This window comes from Drosophila virilis, chromosome 2 (assembly GCF_030788295.1).
Source record: "Drosophila virilis strain 15010-1051.87 chromosome 2, Dvir_AGI_RSII-ME, whole genome shotgun sequence".
Taxonomy (NCBI): domain Eukaryota; kingdom Metazoa; phylum Arthropoda; class Insecta; order Diptera; family Drosophilidae; genus Drosophila; species Drosophila virilis.
Genome location: NC_091544.1, coordinates 25,310,269 through 25,330,524, shown reverse-complemented (window position 1 = coordinate 25,330,524; position 20,256 = coordinate 25,310,269). Strand labels below are relative to the sequence as shown.

General features: G+C 40.3%; 2 protein-coding genes across 2 annotated transcripts; one reads left to right on the top strand and one right to left on the bottom strand.

Moving 5' to 3' along the window:
* Positions 1-9,047: 9,047 nt before the first annotated feature.
* LOC6633020 (uncharacterized) lies at positions 9,048-11,501 on the top strand. The gene is made up of 2 exons (XM_002055901.4): positions 9,048-9,065; positions 9,137-11,501. The coding sequence occupies exon 2, from the start codon at positions 9,190-9,192 to the stop codon at positions 11,440-11,442; it is 2,253 nt and encodes a 750-aa protein (XP_002055937.1). The 5' UTR covers positions 9,048-9,065; positions 9,137-9,189; the 3' UTR covers positions 11,443-11,501.
* Positions 11,502-13,114: 1,613 nt separating this feature from the next.
* Positions 13,115-14,254, bottom strand: Ctr1C (Copper transporter 1C). The gene has a single exon (XM_002055900.4). The coding sequence runs from the start codon at positions 13,990-13,992 to the stop codon at positions 13,285-13,287; it is 708 nt and encodes a 235-aa protein (XP_002055936.1). The 5' UTR covers positions 13,993-14,254; the 3' UTR covers positions 13,115-13,284.
* Between the last annotated feature and the right edge of the window lie 6,002 nt (positions 14,255-20,256).

Here is a 20,256-nt window from a genome sequence, read left to right as displayed (position 1 = left end):
CACTTTTTATGCTTCCTTCGTCAGTTGCATGGAGTTGTAAGTTTTTAGTTTTTAGTGACATTCGAGCTGTTTGCGCTTTGACAGCGTTTATGACAGCTGCTACACCACATTTTTTTATACCATTTACTTTTTACTAAAAAGGGTACAAAAAGGGTATTAAAAGTTGAGCAACATGCAATTAGAAAGTACCATGAATTTATTAAAAGGTATAAAAACGGTATAAAAACTCCATCAACTACTTAGATATATGTTAGCCGTACCATAAATAATATTGCATTGATGAATCGAATAAGCAATGTATGAATTATTTAAGAAGAAGCAATTGGGCAATTGAAGAAGAACTGAGAAGGAAAAGCACAGAGCAGCGTTCAGCATTTAGTAAGGATATTGATATATTGTTAATGATATTGATATAAATCTGTATATTAGAACAAATTTTTGTGTTTTAGAAAACGTTTACATATATTAAGAAAAGCTTTCTGCTGTTTAGACAATTTTTTCTACATTTTTAAAAATTTAGGAATTTTTTGAAAAATGTGTTTCTCGAAATAAATGGAATACATCGCCTTAGACTTCATTTCAAACGGCATATTTGTAAGTCGAATAATTTCCGCATTCTTTTCTAAACAGAATTTATTATCTAGGGCATCAGCTAGTCATGGTCTGTCGAATGGCGCAATTCCATTTGCATTTTGCCACATTACTTTAACCATTTACCGACTAAGATAATATCATGTAATTCCCTGAAATATAATGCGCTCGGTAGTTTAGCAGCTGCAACAATAACGATCCCTTGGAGTTAATTAAGTGACCCACTTGACGCTGTTGCCACTAATGAGCCACTTGAATGACCCTCACACGACGCTTAATGCAACTTTCAACCAAATTTATAATGGTAATTCGTCGACAACAACAAATGCAATAATGTGGACGCACAACTGGCCAGATTAAGCGAGTCAAATGCAACAATGTGGCCAGCGGAAATGTAACAAAAGCGCACACACACACACACACTTACGGTCAAGGTATATGTGTGGTGGGTAGCATGGATAGAAAGGGCATTAATGTGCATTTTGTGGTTATTAAGTGCGCATCAGCACACAGACATTGAATTGAAGGAGTTAGTCGTATCTGGTACTCGTACACCTGCTGCCTGTTGCCAGTTGCCAGTTGCCAGTTGCCAGTTGCCTGCTGCCAGCTGGTTAAGCTGCATGCATCCATTGTGTCCGAAATCCTTGAATGTTACGCCCGCTAAATTTAATCTTGCACAGCGTTTCTGTAGCTCTTTTTAGGACTGCCTTCTATGCAAATGGATTTCGTTAAGTCGCCGAGCGTCAGGTTCTGTAATTCGTTTCCAATGCAATTTCTCAAAGATTACAGCTGCCTTCACAAATTGTGTTTTTTATAGCATATTTATGTGCGCAGAAAAATGGAAAATTTATCAATAGAGTTCATAGAAAACAATACTTGATTATATAAAGTTTATTTTAAAAAAATTTGAATAGAATTTTAAGCACGGATGCTTTTTCTTAAACGCATCACAAAAATATTCAAACAATCGAATAGGTAAATATTTTGGTGATATTAAAAATGGGTAACTACTTAACATATATATCTGACATTTGTAATGTTTCTTTTTTTCACTCGAACTGCTGCTTTTTTCAGAGGAACACATATTTCACTTTCATAATTATTCTTTAAGCTGGGAACAGTGTGCTCTCCTATGCCGTAAGCTGCTTTTAACCCAGACTGGGTTGAGAGCAGAGCTTAAATGTATTTTAAGTGCGTAGCCAAACTTAAGCCAAATGAGTTGCTAAAAAACAGCCAAACCAAATGCAAGCAATTTTTTTATTTTAATAATATTTTGGTTTTAATACAAACTATTGGGTTTGACCCAGTCTCAACTAGGTGCCAAGTACTGCAACTTGGGTGTAGAGCAAATTTAGCCATCTCGAACAACACTATTCGAAAAAATTTGAATTGAATATGTAACCCTAAGCATTTATTTCGCAAAAATTTGCGCATTTGCAGAGGGCACGTATACATTTCACAGATGGGTTGGCAGCAGCTCATGGACTCGAACTAGCTTGATTAATTTTTTGGCTCAATCCGAATGTGTAGACCTTTGATAAACTGCTGCGTTGTTGATAGATTTTGAACTAATGAAAATCTACAACTCATCAACTAAAACAAAAATCTCAATTTCTAAGCCAGCGCAAGTTTTTAAATTTCATGTTGTTATATTTGGCGCAGTGCCAGCACAGCTTCAAATGTGGATTAAAAATATTAGGGCTAGCTGCTGATTCCGGGAACACCTGGCCAGGCCACGCCCCGTGGCGAATTGCCAGGACTCGCATCCATTGCGGGGCGTGTTGAATGTTTCAGCTTTGTTTGCATTTCAAATTTGGCTCGTTGCATATTTCAGAATTTCACCTGCGCCGTTGAGTGCAGAGCTGCGTCCCCCACCCCTTAAGCATGTTTAGTTGTTTTCGGCGAGTTGCCGTTGCAGGCTGCCAATTGGCAGTGCAGCTGCCACAGTAGCAGCAACAACAAGTGTAACTGCTGCCTGCTGCCTGCTGCCAGCTGCTGCATTTTTCATGTTTAATTTCAGTTAGTGCGCAGCTTGTGTCGCTGCCGGCCGCGTATGTGGCATAACTTTTGGCGCAGGTTCGATGTGCTGGCATGTGTGTGTGTGTGTATGAGTCTTTATTAGATGAGTATGTGCGTGTGTGTGCGCAGGCAAGGTGATAGACAGTTAGCTCGGCAATTGTTGCCCTTTGGCCCGGTGGTGTCACTTAGTAGCGGCTGTCAATGCGGCCCAACATTGCGTATGCTTTTTGTGCGTGCTGCGTGTTGCGTGTTGCGTGTTGCTGCGAGCTGATGCGATTTGCCGCCATCTTGTTGTTGTGTGGGTGCTGCAATTGCAACTTGTTGTTGGGTACACCGCGCGCAAATAGATGGCAAATGGTGTGCTCTGATGGAAGTGAAATCTCTAGAGGCACGGGCCTCAATTGTTTCTTTTGCTGTTGTTGTGTCTATTTCTTTCACAGCTGCAATGCAAACTTCCCCGTCAATTTACTGACCAAAGGTAAGGCAAATAAATAGCGCCTCTGTGCAACTTAAGTTCCATAGAAAATTAGTTTCTATCGCATGCAATCAATTATAAAACTTGCTTCTAGTTGACTTGGATACTTTTAAAAAATGGGCACTAACGGTGCCTTTTTTAAGCGAACATTTCAGGGCAAGGCACAGCACACTATTCTGAAACCGATTGCTCAAAAGCTATGTTGAATAATGGTTGAATTTTGTACTTCCACAGCAACATTTTGCTTCCGTATATAGAGTTCAAAACAAAAACAGATAAGTCAACACTAAAAAGTATTCAAATGTTCAGGTTCATAGCACTTTGGCTTATTTCTCACCTCGAAACATTTTGATTGGCAACTTTATTTGCCATGCTTCACATTTGTTTTTTTTTATTTTTTTTCTGCAACATGCGCAAAAATATTTGTTCATAACTTTTTGCACGAAAAGCTAAACGAAAACGGTGAAGCAGTCAACTACCCAGCAATGCTCTGTTTTAGCGCGAGATTTGCCGAAAAGTATGCTTCAATAATTGAAATTTTTAATAAATGAAGAGAATAGCAAAAAGTTATAAAATTTAATAACAATTTATCACTTAGGTTAACACAAGTGCGAGTGGAGGGAAGAGAAAGTGAGAACTCTTTTAAAATACATGCAATAAAAGTTCCTTGTCTATTTGTTACAGGGTATGAAAAATGACAAGGAACGACGCCAGCAAAAAAAACTAAGCCACAAAACAGCCAAAGCTCTGTGCTTAACTCAAGTGGCATTTTACAGTGCTGGGCACTCAAGAGTAGGGCAAAACACACACCCACACAAGCACAATCTAACACACACACACACCAAAACACGCATAGTTGGGCGCAGTTGCTGTTAAGTGAAATTCAATAACGCATAAAATAGCAAGTCACAAAACCCACGCTTCAGAACGACGGAGCAACAGAAAAGGGGAGGAGTGTGGGGGAGAGGGTATGTGGAAAGTAAGTTTAATATACTCATACATTGTGCTCACACAGCTGCACTCATCTACAGACATATATGTATGTCTCACGCCTACACGAGCTCGCTTGTAAGTATTTACATACATATATCAAATTATTGTTTGGCCGCAATTTGTTAGCTTGTGAACACTCAGATTGCTTGCAAATTTCTAGAGAATATTTGATTAACGTCGCTTAACTTCCATACGCTTCTCATCTATGAGCACGTATTTCATCCCACGCCTGAATTAGTGCTTGCAATTCGCGTGTGTTAAAGACTTTAATTGGTTTTTGCCATAGTCTTTAGCTGTGCGCGCTTAAATTCTTAGTTTATCAGTTGGCTCCTGCCAGACCTGGCGGATTAACTAAATATGCAGAATAAATTTTAGGCAAAAAATGTATGTTGAGCTTCGCAAGTCAAAAGCAAAACACAAGTCGACAGACTTTTTGCCTAAGACAAATTAAATTTATAAGCAAATGGCGTTCACCCAACAGCAGAAGCCAAGCTAAAAAGTTTACTTTCGATTTGGCTTTTGCATTTGCCCGAGGAGACCCCCTCAAACTCGTACTTAGCCAACAACCAACCAACCAAACAATGTCAACAAAAACAACAACTACAACAACAACGACAAATGGCAAACTCGAGAGCACATGTCAGTCCTTTTCGCATTCGTATTTGGGGAGTTCTTTCCATACGCTAACAAAGAGTACAATAACTATGTCTCGAGAAATGAAACACATGGCAAGAGACTCCGCTGATTCCATTAGGGGTTTCTATTATTAGCTTGACAAGGCTTAGGATATGGTATATATAACATCTCAATCTTATTACTCATTCATATTTGGTGTGTTTTTTGTCGTGCACACTTACAAAGAGTATAAAACCTTTGAGCGATGCGTAAACATAGTGCGTAAACATACCATAAGGTATTTTTAATAATCTAATATGGGCTTTATAATGTAGTAAATGCAACAAACACATCCGTGTGCAGTATGCATTAATGAAAATTGGATCAGTTGACATGAGGATATCCGTTCCTCTAATCAGAAAAGAAGTTCATCAGATGACATTAATGTAATCAAAAATGGAAGTCGGCCAGATTTTTAACTTTTCACGTAGTTCCAGTCCAGTCTATATTATGTATACCATTGTATATTATAAAAAGATATTAGTCTGAATTTAAAAGATTTATGGAAATTTAAATAAAATTGATTAATACTGACATAATTATAACAATAAAGCTGATATGAATAAGTATAGAGTAAGTTTTCTTTTTTTGTTCTTTTATTTTTTTGTTAAAATTCACCAAAATTTCGGATGTTTTTTGTTTTTGTAGTGCTATATTTTTTCTTTAATTTTTTTTTGCATTAGCGTTAACCGAAAACTGTTGAATGGCGCGTGTGTCTGTGCGCAGCGAGCACGCCTCCAAGCTGGCTTTAAAAAATGTTTCACTTAAACAAGGCATTCGGGCTTGTGGGAGGCAACGAGTTGGTGGGTCTCCAATAAAAACAAAATGTGTACATGACAAGCAAACATAAAGTTAGGAGCTCGTTAAATTTCGCCAAGGGGTAAAGGTATGAACGAAAGATGCAGCTAAACAATATGGAACGTGGTTCTGGAAATGGCAACATGATTTTACTTTTAGTATAAGTGTGTGGGTGCGTGTGCGTGTGTTTAAATTGTCAAGCAACAGTTGCAGGCTCAACTGTTGGCCCAGCTCAAAGTGCTTATAGATACGTGTATTTTATAATCCGGGCTCGCTGCATGGTCGCACGTGGTGCTATAAAAACGCTGATGAAAACGCCTTGGCACAAGGCGCTGTTTTTGCATAAGCTTGGATTGCGGCATTTCCCATATTTAGTTGGCCCAAAAGTCAATGCAAATCCAGACAGCCAGCGCCTATGGGTAAACCATAAACCATAACCTATTCTAGCTATCAAAAGGAACGCGCACTCGGCTTTTGAATGCTTCAATGTTGCTGAGTCAGTGGAGCGCGAATCGTTAAGGAAAACAAACGGAGGCGTTCAGGCGCAAACTACCAGACAGGATAACTGAAGCACACCAAAAACTACAACAACAACAAGAGTTCATCAGAGCAGTTTAGTAACTGCGGCACAGGGTGACCCAAGTAAGTAGGTGGACAGATCTGTCCATCAGTCAGACCGTGAGTCACTTTCGCCTTCCACCTTGGTCATATATATTTATGTTCATTGCTGGTGCCTTTCAGCCCCGTCGCATTCGTCTGTGCGGTCAGGCATTAAAAAACAATATATGATATGATGTTCATTTCCAAACACTTTTTTACCGCTGGTATTTTTAATTAAAATTGCGCAAAAAGTGATGTGCTTCACTTTGTTATAAGAGCACACTCAGAATTGCAGAGCGGTGGCAACATTTTAACATTTCGGTTTTAAGAGTTGTCAGCACTGAAAAGAGCTTAACAGTTTAGCTCGTAAGTGTAAAGCACTCGTATGCGATTAAAATAAGAGTTGGCAGCACTTCAATCGTGCCTTAGAGTGAAAGAGATGAAGGGCCTTTGAAGCTGGTATAAGTATGGGAAAAACTAATCAGTTGGAAAGTGCTTTAGCTTTAGAGGAAAAATTAAAATTGTAAGAAATGTACATATATAAATCAGGAAAGGTATACAAATTCATATTAATATTAAAATAAATTTACAAGACAAAAATAAATGCTTGATGTAACAATTAATTGTAGTTGATATGATTGATATGTAAATATGGGCCTAAAATTTGATTTTCATACAAATTAAATAATATTAAATTAGATTATTGTTTTCACATACTATAAGATTTTCGAATTGGAATATAATTTCAAAACTGAGCATATGCTGGCTCAATCTCTAGCTTCGACTCTACTAGAAACAAATTTGTATTAAATAAGAATTTGTTAGGCAAATTTTCAAAGCGCTGCTTTCAAAAGATAAAACAAGTTTGCAGAACTTTTAGTGTCATTGAGGGTTGTCATTGCTAGTTAATAAATATACATTTTAAGAGACTAATTTTAAACACAATAAAAAAAAAAAAAACATAATAAGTATTTAATTATTTCAGTTGGTTAGAGTCTCTGCTATTCAACATTTGAAAATATTTGTTAGCACTTTTTATGTCATTGAAATTGTCTCTAGCAGTAAAAAAAAAATTTTTAAAATGAATAAATACTCATTCTATACTTCATATACGCTTAGCATTAATAGACCGACTTTATCAACAAACTAAAAGATAAAATATATAGAATTTAATTAATACGCCAATTGTGAGCAAGGTTCGTTAGTGTATTTGCGTATCCATAAGCTGGATTCTTTGTTTTTATCGTCAACCGAAGTTCGACAAACAAAACCAGGTTGATTTGTTTTTATATTTTGCTCATTTTTATGGCATGACATTAATAACCGATAAAAGGATGTAAAAACTGCAGTAAAACTGAACTGACGCTCCTGGCCACACATCATACAGAAAAGCTGCAAAAACTTTAGGGGACGAAGCACAAAAAATTAAACATGCCTGAAGCGTGCCGCACAGAAAAGGCTGTGTTCCACTTGAATTTCCTTAATATATGTTGACTGCGATAAAGTTTACCTGACAATGCGAACGGGCGTATCTATTATTAAGATCTCACACCCGGCGCCGCGTCACCGGCAAAGGCAAAACACATGAAAATGGGCAGAAACACATGCCAATTGTCCCATTAGTAGAGCGTGGGCTATAAGCCGGGTCCAGACTCGGATGGAGATGCGGATTGGAGTTGGGGTACGGGCTTGGGCTCGGGTCATTAACATAAGCAGCTCTTCAGGCGTTGGCCACGTGTCGTGCGTAGGCAGAAAGTGACGGGAAAACGGAAACTAGCAAAAGCACTTCACACACAGACTACAGGAGAACAAAATAGGATGCGGGTGGAGCCGGGCTATACGCAGATATATATGAATGTTGTCCAAAAACTGTCAGCCACGCGGTGCATAAATCATTCGGGCCGCCTGATGGGGCTACTCGTGATATTTGCGAATGGTAATGCTGTCATTTTCCAAAGCATTTAATTGACAGCAGAATATAGAAAGTCATAAATTATTGGCTAGCTATTGGTCCTCGTTTTAAGCCCAGATAATTGTAAACTCACGCTCTCGACCCAAAAGCAACGCACCAAATCTCAAGCAGCCCAGAAATAACCACAGGCAGTTCCTGACAAAACAAAGCTGTACACACACACATACGTATATACACATATCGGGGGCGACACGTGTGTCCTGCGCGTGTCCTGCAAACAAATTGCTGAGTCTGAGTCCTGATTGTTGTCGCCTATTTGGTTTGCTAATAAATTAATGGTGTACTTCTGCGGGCTGCAAAGCACCAGTAAATTGTCACAAATACTAGAGCAAGCAGACACACTCAGACACACGCGCACACACACAAGAAGCAGAGGCCCATTAAAAGAGTAGAGTCTAAAAATATTTGTTGGTTGGGCCTTACTTTGAGTTGGGTTCCATAACAACTTTTACCTTTCTTGTGGGCATCTTTATTTCGATTTTCTTAACTGAAAACATAAATAATGGTATGGGAAAAACGTTTGCGAATATGGCACAAGGACCAATTGAAAGATATTAAGCCCTCGTAAGAAGAAGATGAAGCACACTTTGAGGAAGAATACAAAATGAAAATATCGTGCTTAATGGTGCTCCTCTCATATGCCCAAAACTTAAGCTATGTTGGACTCATATTTCTTATAGCTACAGTTGACTATATTTAAGGGTATTTCATCTTCCACCAAGTATGTATGTCTCTTTTCAAACAAATATAGTTATTCCTAATTAAGCATTAAATTTAGAAGGTAGACCCTTCGACCATACGAAATCCTAGACATATCTAGTCATGAGTATATTGAAATAGAAATGGATATCTTAAATAGATTCTTAACACATAACACATACCTGATTTAGTGCTCTTCTTTGGAATTGCTGCTGCAGGCCATTGCCAATAAGATCCGACCTGGTTCGTATACAGTTTGTTATTTCATTTTGATCAATTGTGACAGCACTTTAAAATTCTGTGTTTTGAATTAGATTCCTTTAAAGGTTTAACTGATTGAGTGATATTGAATTGGCATCCAAGCGAAATGGGGTTAACGGACGATGCGCAAACTATGCAGCAAGTGCTGCATATTCATCGACTTATACGTGATCGCATCGGACAGAACGCTATGAAAAGAAGCCTGCAGCCGTTGTGGTATCGTGGACTCTCCGATAACCAGTTGGCTGCTGCACATGGGTTGAAGCGCGCCTTGGGCGACGATATTTTGCAGGGTAGCGCCCATCGGGCACATCATCAGCTGTGCCACTTGGGCGTATATCCGCGGCCGCCTAGGAGGGGCCTACGTCTACTCTTGATGATGAGCCGGGGCAACGATGTGGCCTTTCTGTGGTTCCTCATGGAAATGTTCTACAAGTCGGAGAATCAAAAGGTCATATATCAGTTCAACGAGCAAATCATTATGTCCGCCATATTTTGGCTAGATCTATTTCCGACGCTTCACGAGCTGGACCGTGTGCTGCCACTGCCGCATGACTCGGCGGCAGTGCGACAGAAACGTGCCCAGGCCGCGGACCGTCGTTTCAGACTTAAAAACAGTCAGAGAATTAAGTCCATGAAGAAACAGTCCAAGGAGCTGTTGCCGCAGCAGCCTCATCCAAAATCAGTCCACAAGTTACCCTATTTTCAGCAGCCGGTGCTGCCCAATCCCCGCCAGCAGCGCTTGATAGCCCATGCATCGAAACGACCGGCTCGGTTTCCCACTGTGCAACCGGATTTGGTACGTTACACCATCACGTCACGTTGGTTTGGTGACTTGAACCGCAGCGATGGTGAACGCATTGCCAGATCTGTGCTTTATAATGAGATTGACCAGATTCTGTCCAACCTGCCCTCGTCCCAGTCGGGTCAGAGACAGTTGAAACCCATGAACTTGCAGCACAAGCTGATCGGGAAAATGGAGCAGTCGCTGCACTCAAATCTGGAGAGGATTAAAAAGCAGCGTTACGAACAATTCCTAAATATTGACCACCAGCAGCGAGAGCTCACCCGCCAGCGCACACTGAACGAACTGGATCGCATGACGGAACGGTATCGGGCGCAGTTCCATGAAATGGCCATGAAAGCGCACGTTGGCTCGAATAGAAAGGGGCTAATTGAAGATCCGAATGATCCAGGCTTCATATACCTTGGCAACAACGAAGCCGATTGGATGGATGACACCTCCTGTGGGCTTGGTGATACAGTTGTAGGTTTCAATATGTCCGACAGCGGTGTAACCTTGCCGCACAACTGCCGAGACAACAGCCCGAAGAAAGTTGGATTAAAGAAGCGTCAAAATGAGCAAAGCTTTCGAGTTTACGACGGAGATGCAAGATTGCCGGAGAAGCAAGATCCCAGGCAGAGCGAAAGATCCAGCCTGCAACTGGGTGACACTAACATGGAGGAGGACAGGGCTCAGACCCAGGAGCCTTCTCCATGTCAGTGTACCAGTCAGAGCAATTACTTTGAGCTGGGCCCGGATGCTCGGCCCTACAGGTTCGACTATCAGAAGCTCTTTGCACCCTACCAGGACCGATTGCTGGACGACCAGGAGTTGCGACTGAAGGTAGAGTTTATCAAAGCTCTGGACAATGATGCGAACTACCTGAATGCGGTGTTAAATGGTCGTAAGTGTGGCTCAATAGATACTCTTGTGAATCGCACAGCCAAGCGCATCTTCAAGGAGGGCACCGACCTATTTCAGGACATATACGCGAAGTCGCAGGCCGAAACAGAAGTCAGTGAGCCGGGAAAGCGCATTAACTTTGGTAGAGATTTCTTCGATGCGGATGATCATGTGCTCATGAAGGATATGCTGCGCATAGGGCTGCAGCGCGTGGCCCAGGATCGACGGTTCGTACTGCCTACCCTGCCGGATGTGCATTGCGTACCAATGCTTCTCGAATGGATCTGTGCACGCTATGGTAAACGTTACAGCCAAGCGGACCGCAAGCGTAGCTTCAATGAGGCCAAACACCTCATGGATAATCTAGTAGCTATCTTGGCCCATGGCATTGTGCGGACTCCAAACCGAGAGCCATTGAAGTCCAAGGTTACAGCCGGGGGCTTTGTAGCGCATAATGCGAATCGTCCTAATATGAAAAAATTTTGGGACCAATATACAAAACATTTTGTGGTATCCTTCTTAGAGATGGGCCGAGTGTTTCATGCGGCCATGGATACCCACCAAAGTACACAAACTAGTGCCACATATTACGCCTACATGCCCGCCCACTTGAACGATGTGCAGTTCTGTAATACCACGCCAATTATTAATCGGGGCAGGACTAAAATGTGAAACAAAATAATATAATTTGTTATTGTATTTAAACCCAAATAAAGCACAAAATAAACTGACGACATTATTATTTACATGGTAATATATAAATGCCATACGCCCACTGTTTGACTTAACTTAACCATGATTCGAACTTGATATTCATATTTTATTTTTTTTATTTCCGGACTGCACGGCTAGAGAGTATACATGCATGCACAAAAACATGCACGCTGCTAACTGCCCATTTTCCGCTTCATCTTTCCTTAAATCCATCCTATGAGAAAATGCGTTTCTTAATATCTTCAGTTATTGCAGTCTGATTTTTATGCAATTTTGATGTCTAGTTCCATGGGTTATGAGTTCCTAACAGCTGGACTTAAATATTGCTTAATTTTCTGTTCATTTGCCGCCCGTGCATGTTTTAAGTTACTATCTTTAAAAATGAGTTTGGAGTCCAATAAAACAAAAGTTGGAATCGATGTCTTTAGTCCAGGTATTAAAATTTGGGGCTAAGGTAGATCAAACTTGACCCTGACCTTTTGTACATTGAATTGTTTTTGCAAAGATACTTGAAATCGAGTTTGAGGGCGATCTAATGGAAAGCAAAAAATATTTAATAGTTTTCCTAATTACTCATTCGAGGGATTTATAAAGAAAACGCAGTCTAAGCGACGTATTTTTTGTTTGTTAAAAAGTTAAAGTTAACGCAAGTTAGACCATATTCACGTTAGGCAAGGCATTTTCATCCTTAAATGGAACATAATTAACTTACAAGCTCAGCCTGCGGATACAGTTAACTACGCTCTCGCAAAACAGTCATGTTTCGCATTCAGTAAACAGTCATAATTCATTATCGCAATGGTTCATAATCGTCTTAGAGAGCTGTATGCGTATGTGTAGGCTCATTAGTGTGGCTCGATAAGAACAATGTCCGTCAGCCGTCCTCGATGACGAGTCAAATTGCTATGCATGAACGCATTTCCGCTTCCGTTTTGGCTCTGGGCACTGCACGGCCAGCTGCATGGGTCAAGTTTTACGGCCTGCACGCACACACACGCCGTCATATAAGTACGAGTCTACATGTGTTTAAATAATTAAAGCTGAATTCGGCTTGGCTCAGTTTGAGTTGCGTTCCGACTGCGATTGTTGCGGGGATTGCACTCGATGATGCTTTCATGTGCAACATGGCGTATTAAAGCCAAATTGCGTTATCCGCATGGCAACTGGCATAAAGGCAGCTTATTAAAATATTAATTGAATGTTGGCCAACGCCGATAAATGGCCACTGAAAGCGCGCAGGTAAACCAGGCCAAAGGTTTATCACCCTCATAATTGCGGCATTATGAAAACGGCAGACACAAACAGATCCACTTTCTACTTATGTATGTATGTGGGCGTGCTCGTAAAACGGCCATAAAGCTAAAGATACACCGCACAAAAACAAAGATAATGCGCTTATAAATTGAACGAATTCGACTATACACTGCCACTGCCAGAGCAGAGAAACAGATGCTGCTCGAGCTCTACTTATGTAATTAGCAGGATAGCAGGAAATGGCCGGTGTCGTTTAGTGCCGCGTCCTTCTATTTACCTTAGATTGCGTATACGCCCGTTTGGCCGCTAGGGCAGACTTTTTGTCCAATTTGCAGATGTTGTTTTTACTGTTGCTTTTATCTTTTGGTAGATGCAGTCATTGTTTTATTAGCCATAAAAATGAACAATTAGGCTGGGCGGCTGGCAGCCACTTTTGTTCTGATATTTTTATAACTAGGTTTAATTAGAAAAATACATTAGCACAAAGCACAGACAACACAAAGAGGGGCACATGGGAAGCACAGGAAAGGTGAACAGAGTGTTAGCTTAATTGCAGTGATCGGAAACATTCTCGCTGCGCGCGAAAAATATATAATAGCCGACTCCGGCGCCGAGGACAACGGCTATGCAGAGCCAGACGTTGAAGGTCATAAAGATGAGCATCAACAGAAATGAAATTGTCACCTGGATCATATGCAACAACGTTTGATACCAATGCATTGGTGATAGCCAGGGCGCTGCAGGGCCGGCACGCGAATTTTCCGGTGCCGTTGGCGCTGCGACCGGCAGAGGAGGTGGAAACTGCTCGGCCATTGATAAAGCCGCCTCGGAAATGGGTGTCGAAGGTATGCTGCTTAATTGTGTCAATATTGAGCGGGGACGATTTTCACCGCCCTCCAGACGCTTCTTGTTGCACTTTTTCAGCCATTCCCGATAACATTTCAGCGCCTCGTATAGAATGGCCATAATAAAGACGACCAGGCAGGAGAGCACAATCGATGTCGTGGAATCTGTGGTCCAGAACTTGAAAAGTATCGTCTCCCTGTCGCTACAATGGAAGATCATCGAGCCGCCGTGACCCCCATGTCCACATCCTTGGGCGTTCCTTGTTTCCACCGTTTCGGCATGTCCTGCTTCTGCTGCTGATCCAGATCCCGGGCTTCCTGGCCCCTGATGGTGGTTGTGTTGATGATGGTGCCGTGATTCGCGTGTAAATGCGGTCTGCACTCGGCCCACATTATAACGCAAATCCATGCTGTGTGGTAACGTCCGAGGCCAGCCTAATAAATGCTCAACAGACTTACTTAAACATTTCGTATTTCTAGTGACAGTGTTGGGAAGTTTTTTTTTATATAAATATTTTTGATTTCCTATTGTCTGGGAGTGTTTCGCCTGAACTGAACCAATTTTTTTAATCAAAAAAGGTAATTTTGAATTTAGACTATAATCAGTCAATAATCAAATCAAAATGCGGTTTTAGTCTGTTGCTTACGAATTTGGATAACAGAGATGATATTAATATTTGAATAGAAAATTGATCTGCTTACTATAAACCTCAAGAAACTACTGAATTATAGAACTCTGAGATTAAAAATTCATTGATGCTGATTCAAAATAAATATGTCTTATGGGGTCACAGATGTCTTCATGTCTTATAAGCACACGGCTTGCAAACTGCGCATAGTTTTATAATTTCAGACTAGACGATCTTGGGACATACCATTGGCAAATATCAGGCTTGGGTATTCATTTATCATAACATTCAAGCTCATTTCGGGGCAACCAAATCGAGTCGTGTCAATCAGGGCGCAATTTATGGTTGCTCATTCACGGAGATGCGCCTCAATTTGCTGGCAACATGAAATTCTAATGCGGCTCGCAATGCCCAAATCATTAACATAAATGGAATGTGGTTGGGGTAAATTTGTGTTCGCAGACGCAGCCACAGCCGCAGCCACGAGCTGCAAAATCAATGCAGTTGCCGTTGTTGCTGCTGCTGCTGCTACAAGGCAGCAAATTTGCTGGCCCTAATGGCAACCATTTTTCATGGTGCTCGCTGACGAACAGGACGAGCTATTGCTCCATGCATATTAATAAAGATTTAAGCCAGCAACTGGAGCTGGTAGCCTTTAAATTAAGTTGGCCAAGTTGCCTCGGCTACAGCTTGAGCTGCGTCACTGACAGCTCACTTCAAGTGCTGCACGAGCTGCCCATTAGATTGTGTAATACAACAGATTAATCATACGCCGTGTTGTACACTCTCTTCTCTCTCCCTCTCTCTGCTTGCATTAATTTTTGTGTCTCCGTTTCGCTGATTGTTGCACTGAACGTGCAGGCATCTCATACATTTTTGGGGCGTACACGCTAAGTGCCGCAATTTGCTAGAGTTTTTGAAGTCCTCGCGGTCCGGCGCAAAGTCAGCACGTAAAAAATGTAGCTGGAATGGAAGCCGCCCGACTGGAGCGCATTCCACTGACCGCCCATTAATGCCTCTGTTTTGTGCCGGGCCACATTAATCATTCTACACGCTTGCAGCAGCACAAAGAAAGAACTATAGAGAATGAGAGGCAGAACGAAAGCCGCAGCATATTTTGTGAGCTGGCTAAAAACAATGCCAAAGCCGCCACCAACAAAATGAACAACGGGAAAAGGCAACAACGAGGGCGCAAAAACAATGTAAACGCTGCATTAAATGCTCTTTTTCCATGGCTGCTCGAGAGTTTCCGTTTCCGCCACCGCTTAATTGTCAAGTGAAATAGAAGGCGCAGCTTTTATATAGCGGAACTTAAAACACTCTTACACTATTTTTAAAATAATTTTATTACACTAATGGACATGATGCAAAGATTATATGCTTTGTATATACCCTATGATTTTATCCCAGTTTTAAGAATTTTTATTATCAATCAAGTTCTTGCATAATTGCATAGACATGCCTTACTTGTTTACTGCCTATTAATTATAAATTAAATTCTAGGTTTTCTGTTACCTTGTGAAAACTTTGAAACACGACTCCAAAAAATTTTCACAAAGATATCTTTAACTAAGCCCGCAGCCGATCGAAGGAAAATGGACCATAGTACACATTGATTTTCCTCAAAAAATCCAACCTTAAGGCAGAACAATATCAAAGTGTTAATGTTCACTTACGTCATCGAAGGTTAATACTGTACTAAATTGAGATTCCTAGCTCATGTGGTCCATTAATCAACCGGGCAGTCAGTACAAACAGCTTTATATATCTTTATATATATATATATATATATATATATATATATTGATATAGTTGTAGCTATAAAAATTTTGTTTTTCTGGTACAACAGATTGTAGTTCATATAGATTTACGAGCAAACATTTATCTCGCTATCTGTTACAAGCTTCATTAGAAAGTTAGTTTGCCTTAGAGTCAAGCATTTTGAGAGCTGCATTGACTTTTGTTTTCGACTCCCGGCTGAGCCGGCGGATTAAAGTATCTTCCTCTGCTTCTTCTTCGTTGGTTAGGCAGCTGCTGTTCTATTCTTTATCAATTGTCTTGTAAAGCAAAGCGTTAATCATGCGCCATTTAATGGCTCTAAGGCCCAACGCTCCCATGGGACAGAGATTTCAATGGTAAAAGTTTTGGCTCGTTGCTCACTTGGCCGTCCGCCTGCCAATGGCTAGAGCGATATGAAGGGAATGAAATGAAAAATATGTTATTTTCTTTCCATTTTTCCTTTTTTTTTTTCTCTTGTCTCTCTGTTGGGATTTTGTCCATGAAAAGAATACTCGCAGGCCCAGACAACACGCATAGCGTTTCACAGCCCGCCCACCTAGCGCTCCGCTTCTTCAGGCTGCTCTCATGCAGGCTTGCGTGTAATCGCGCTGCTAAGTCCATTTAATCAACTTAATTTGGTACAAATTCTCAGATATTTCACTGTTTTTTTTTGTTCCTCTTTACTTTGGGGTGACGCAAGCCCCGTGGGTTGACAGCGCATTAAATGAAATATTTTGACAGGCGCGCGGCGAGCGGGTTGTGGCAGGTAGCTACCACAGATTTCTGACGCAGTTGAAATAAAGTTTTCGGCACTTTAAATATTTTACATAATTTGTTTTTGAATATATTGAATGTGTGTGTGCGTGTATATGTGAGTGTATTTGTGTGCAAACATGTTTCTATTACTCAGCTTTTCATTTGACGTTGCATACATTTTGTGGCATTGTTGTGGCACGCGCTACGTATACAGAATATTTAGTTACATGTGCAAATGCCAACGTTTCATTTCAGAATATTTTGGGATTACCATTAAAGTCTACCCAGCTCGACTAATTGGAGTAGAGCTTGTAATTATAAACAGCTCTTAGCTAGAAATACTGTAGTATATCAAAGAGCAGCTCTCAAATAATAAATAATAATTGTAGAGTATATGCAATAAATTAAAGTTGAATAAAATGAGATTTAAAAATAGCTTTGCTTTGCTTTCCTTCAGTATAATATGGTACAAAATTCATTTTGTTTAAGAAAAACCTACCAAGTACAGCAGGCTTACTGTAATACCCTATCACATGTCCCGACAAATAAAAATAGTAATTGATTTAAAACCTATCTTCATATATATATATATATATATATATATATATATATATATATATATATATATATATATATATATATATATATATTTGTATTCATAAAATGGCAGTTGACCTAAGTAAATTGCTGCTCTTATATTTATTGAATTTAAGATGAAACGTGAGAGCTTTGACCCCAAATATATATGGAATTGTGGGAATGGGTGGAGGGCGGAAGTAGTACCAGCTTTAATCCTGAAATTCGAGCTCATCTCGTTATAGGTAATTTTACTTCAAAGCGCTCCCAATTTGTTCGAAATAATTTAACACAGTTGACAGTTGCAATACACAATCGATTATCGAATATATTATCAGTCACTTTCATGACCCCCCTGTTCTGTTGGTAACCAATTTGGCACATATGACCTTCGAAAGGACTACAACTTGAATGCAATTTGTCTAACATTTAGCTCAATTGGGCGTTTGTTACGTGACGGTGGACCTTCTATACCCTAAGTCCATAGAAATCATTTGTGGGTAGAAGGCAGCGCCTCTCTGTCTATTAACTATTAGGCTGGTGCCCCAATTCGGTTGCATGAGCTCATTGAGCTCAGTTACTGTCTGAGCCAGCATTAGTTAATTCAATATATGGGTTACGGTATACTTAAACACGTTGCTTAAACGTGAACATGAAAAGTTGAGCTAAGCCGTGCTCAATAAAACAATCCATTAAACTAATTAAAACACGAATTTATAATAAATGTGCTTAATTTGCTATTGAAAAATCTTCTAATAACTTTAGTATTTAAATGAATGACTAATGAAAAATCTTAGCATTAGGCCAGGGTATATCTTTATCGAGCTATATTGACTGCTCCATTCTTACTTGGCTCTCGTATTGTTTTTCTAATTTTTTTTTTATTTTGCTTGAGTGCTCTGGCAGTTTGCCTACAGCCGTAGCTTTTCTGTGAGTGAGTGTATTTTTTATATTCCAAGCATTTCTGAACGTTTCTACTGATTTATGGTTCAATAGTTGTTAGCACTTTGTGTCCTCCTTGGGGAACGCTGACAATTGCAGACATTTTCATAAGCGTATTTTTCCAAATTGCCAAACTGTTTTTCATTTCTCTCACTCGCTTTCTCCCTTTTACTCTCTTTTTGCAAGCATTTGACAATGAATCGCTGCTGCGAATGTTTCATAAACGTCGCATTAGTGTCAAAAAAAAAGAAGCAAAATAATAAAAAAAATCTCTCAAGTGCTCATAAAACTGCAGACTTTACTGCTTACGATACGATACGATAGAAACAGCAGCAACGGTAATTTCGCTGCAATCGTCAGCTCATTTTTTTTCATCGCTTGCTCTTTTTTTTTTGTGAATAGCCCCGCGCACTGCTATTTGAATATAAAATCCGCTTAGCTGCAGGGTGAAGTCGCCGAAAAACAGGGAACAGAGCAAAAATAACACACATACGCCATGGAATGATGAGTCTGATGCAGGGTGCGGGTTGCGGGATGCGCCGCGCTGCGTTGCGCTGCTTGTCCTTGGCATCGCCGCCATTTGGTCTGGCAGGCGGCGTAGCTCATAAAGTGGCATTGTAACATGGCTGGGGCTGGGCAACGAGCGGGCGTAAAATCATCATTTATCAGCAACCAGCAGCAACAACAGTCGGCAGCTAGTCGTTGGCGCCGGAAGATCACTTTGTCATTGTCATACCCTTTTAGAGTGCGGCTCCACCTACGGCGTAATGCACGCCCAGAACACACACACACACATAGGAATACACTCACTCGATGGCCAGCCAAGTGGCAGGTCCTTCTGCTGCTTTAGTTTTTATCTAACTAAAAGTATGTCTCAAATTTTGCACATACACTGACTTTAATATACACAAAAACGAAGGTACATGCATTTGCATGACCGACCCAGCTGCTGTTTGTTGTTGTTTTCATGCTTTTTGCCATTTTCTGTTTGATATTTTTCACCGTGTTTCGCTTGGTTTTACTTCCGTTTCCGCGCATTTCACACGGTTGCTCAACTTGTCAGCCTGACTAACAAATAAGCACTGCATAAATATATAGATGTATATGGTATATACACATATGTATATATATATATATATATATATTTCCCATTTTTTTGTAAGACCTCACAGCCCGCTAAGCTGTGCATTTAGTTGACATTTTGCAGCACTGTTCCTGACACATGGCATCTGCTGCATTACGTAATCTGCATTCCACATTTTTTAGCATTTAGCATAAAATGTTGCATTCAGCTTGTGCAATGTCATACTCTAGATAAGGGTATTTCAATTTGGTCACAAGTTGTTGAATGCTTCAAAAAATGTCTTTCTGATATCATTATTAATATACACACTCATGTTGAGAAATAGAGTAGGCGTGTATGTATAAACCATAGCTGTCATGTTGTGGACAACGCACTTGGCCGATTCTTGGCAAAACAACTAAGTAATACAAGAATGTCTATATTAACAACTGTATGTCAGGACTGACTGACTGATTGGTGATTAACGCCCAGCCCATACCGTAAGAGCTAGGAAGTTGAAATTTTTACTGTAGTTACCTTATATGATGAAGGTTGGCGTTGTACAAAAGTTGCCAAAAACGCTTGTATGAAGTTTATCCGATTTGCATGAATGAATGAATACGTGCTTCAGGAATTTGGAAAATTTTACCCACATATCATCCGATCGGCTTCGATATAATTTTCAAAGATCTTTGAGAGAATTTCTTTGATACGTTCTTGGGCGGGTAGTGCGGGTCAAATGTTTAATTAACGAAAGTTTACTCCTTATAGTCGTTCCAACACTGCTTTGGTTCTTTATGCGATGCACTTAAATCATATTTTTAAATTGAATTGAAGATCAAGATGGATAGTGGAAAGGTGAAATCTACAAATTTTAGCACGAAACCATCCATGTTCAAGGCCAGACAATAGCCGCTAGAATAATAAA

What these genes read in the sequence shown, in the direction of transcription:
- LOC6633020 (XM_002055901.4), top strand. Translation starts at nt 9,190, where the DNA reads ATGGGGTTAACGGACGATGCGCAAACTATGCAGCAAGTGCTGCATATT.
- Ctr1C (XM_002055900.4), bottom strand. Translation starts at nt 13,992, where the DNA reads ATGGATTTGCGTTATAATGTGGGCCGAGTGCAGACCGCATTTACACGC.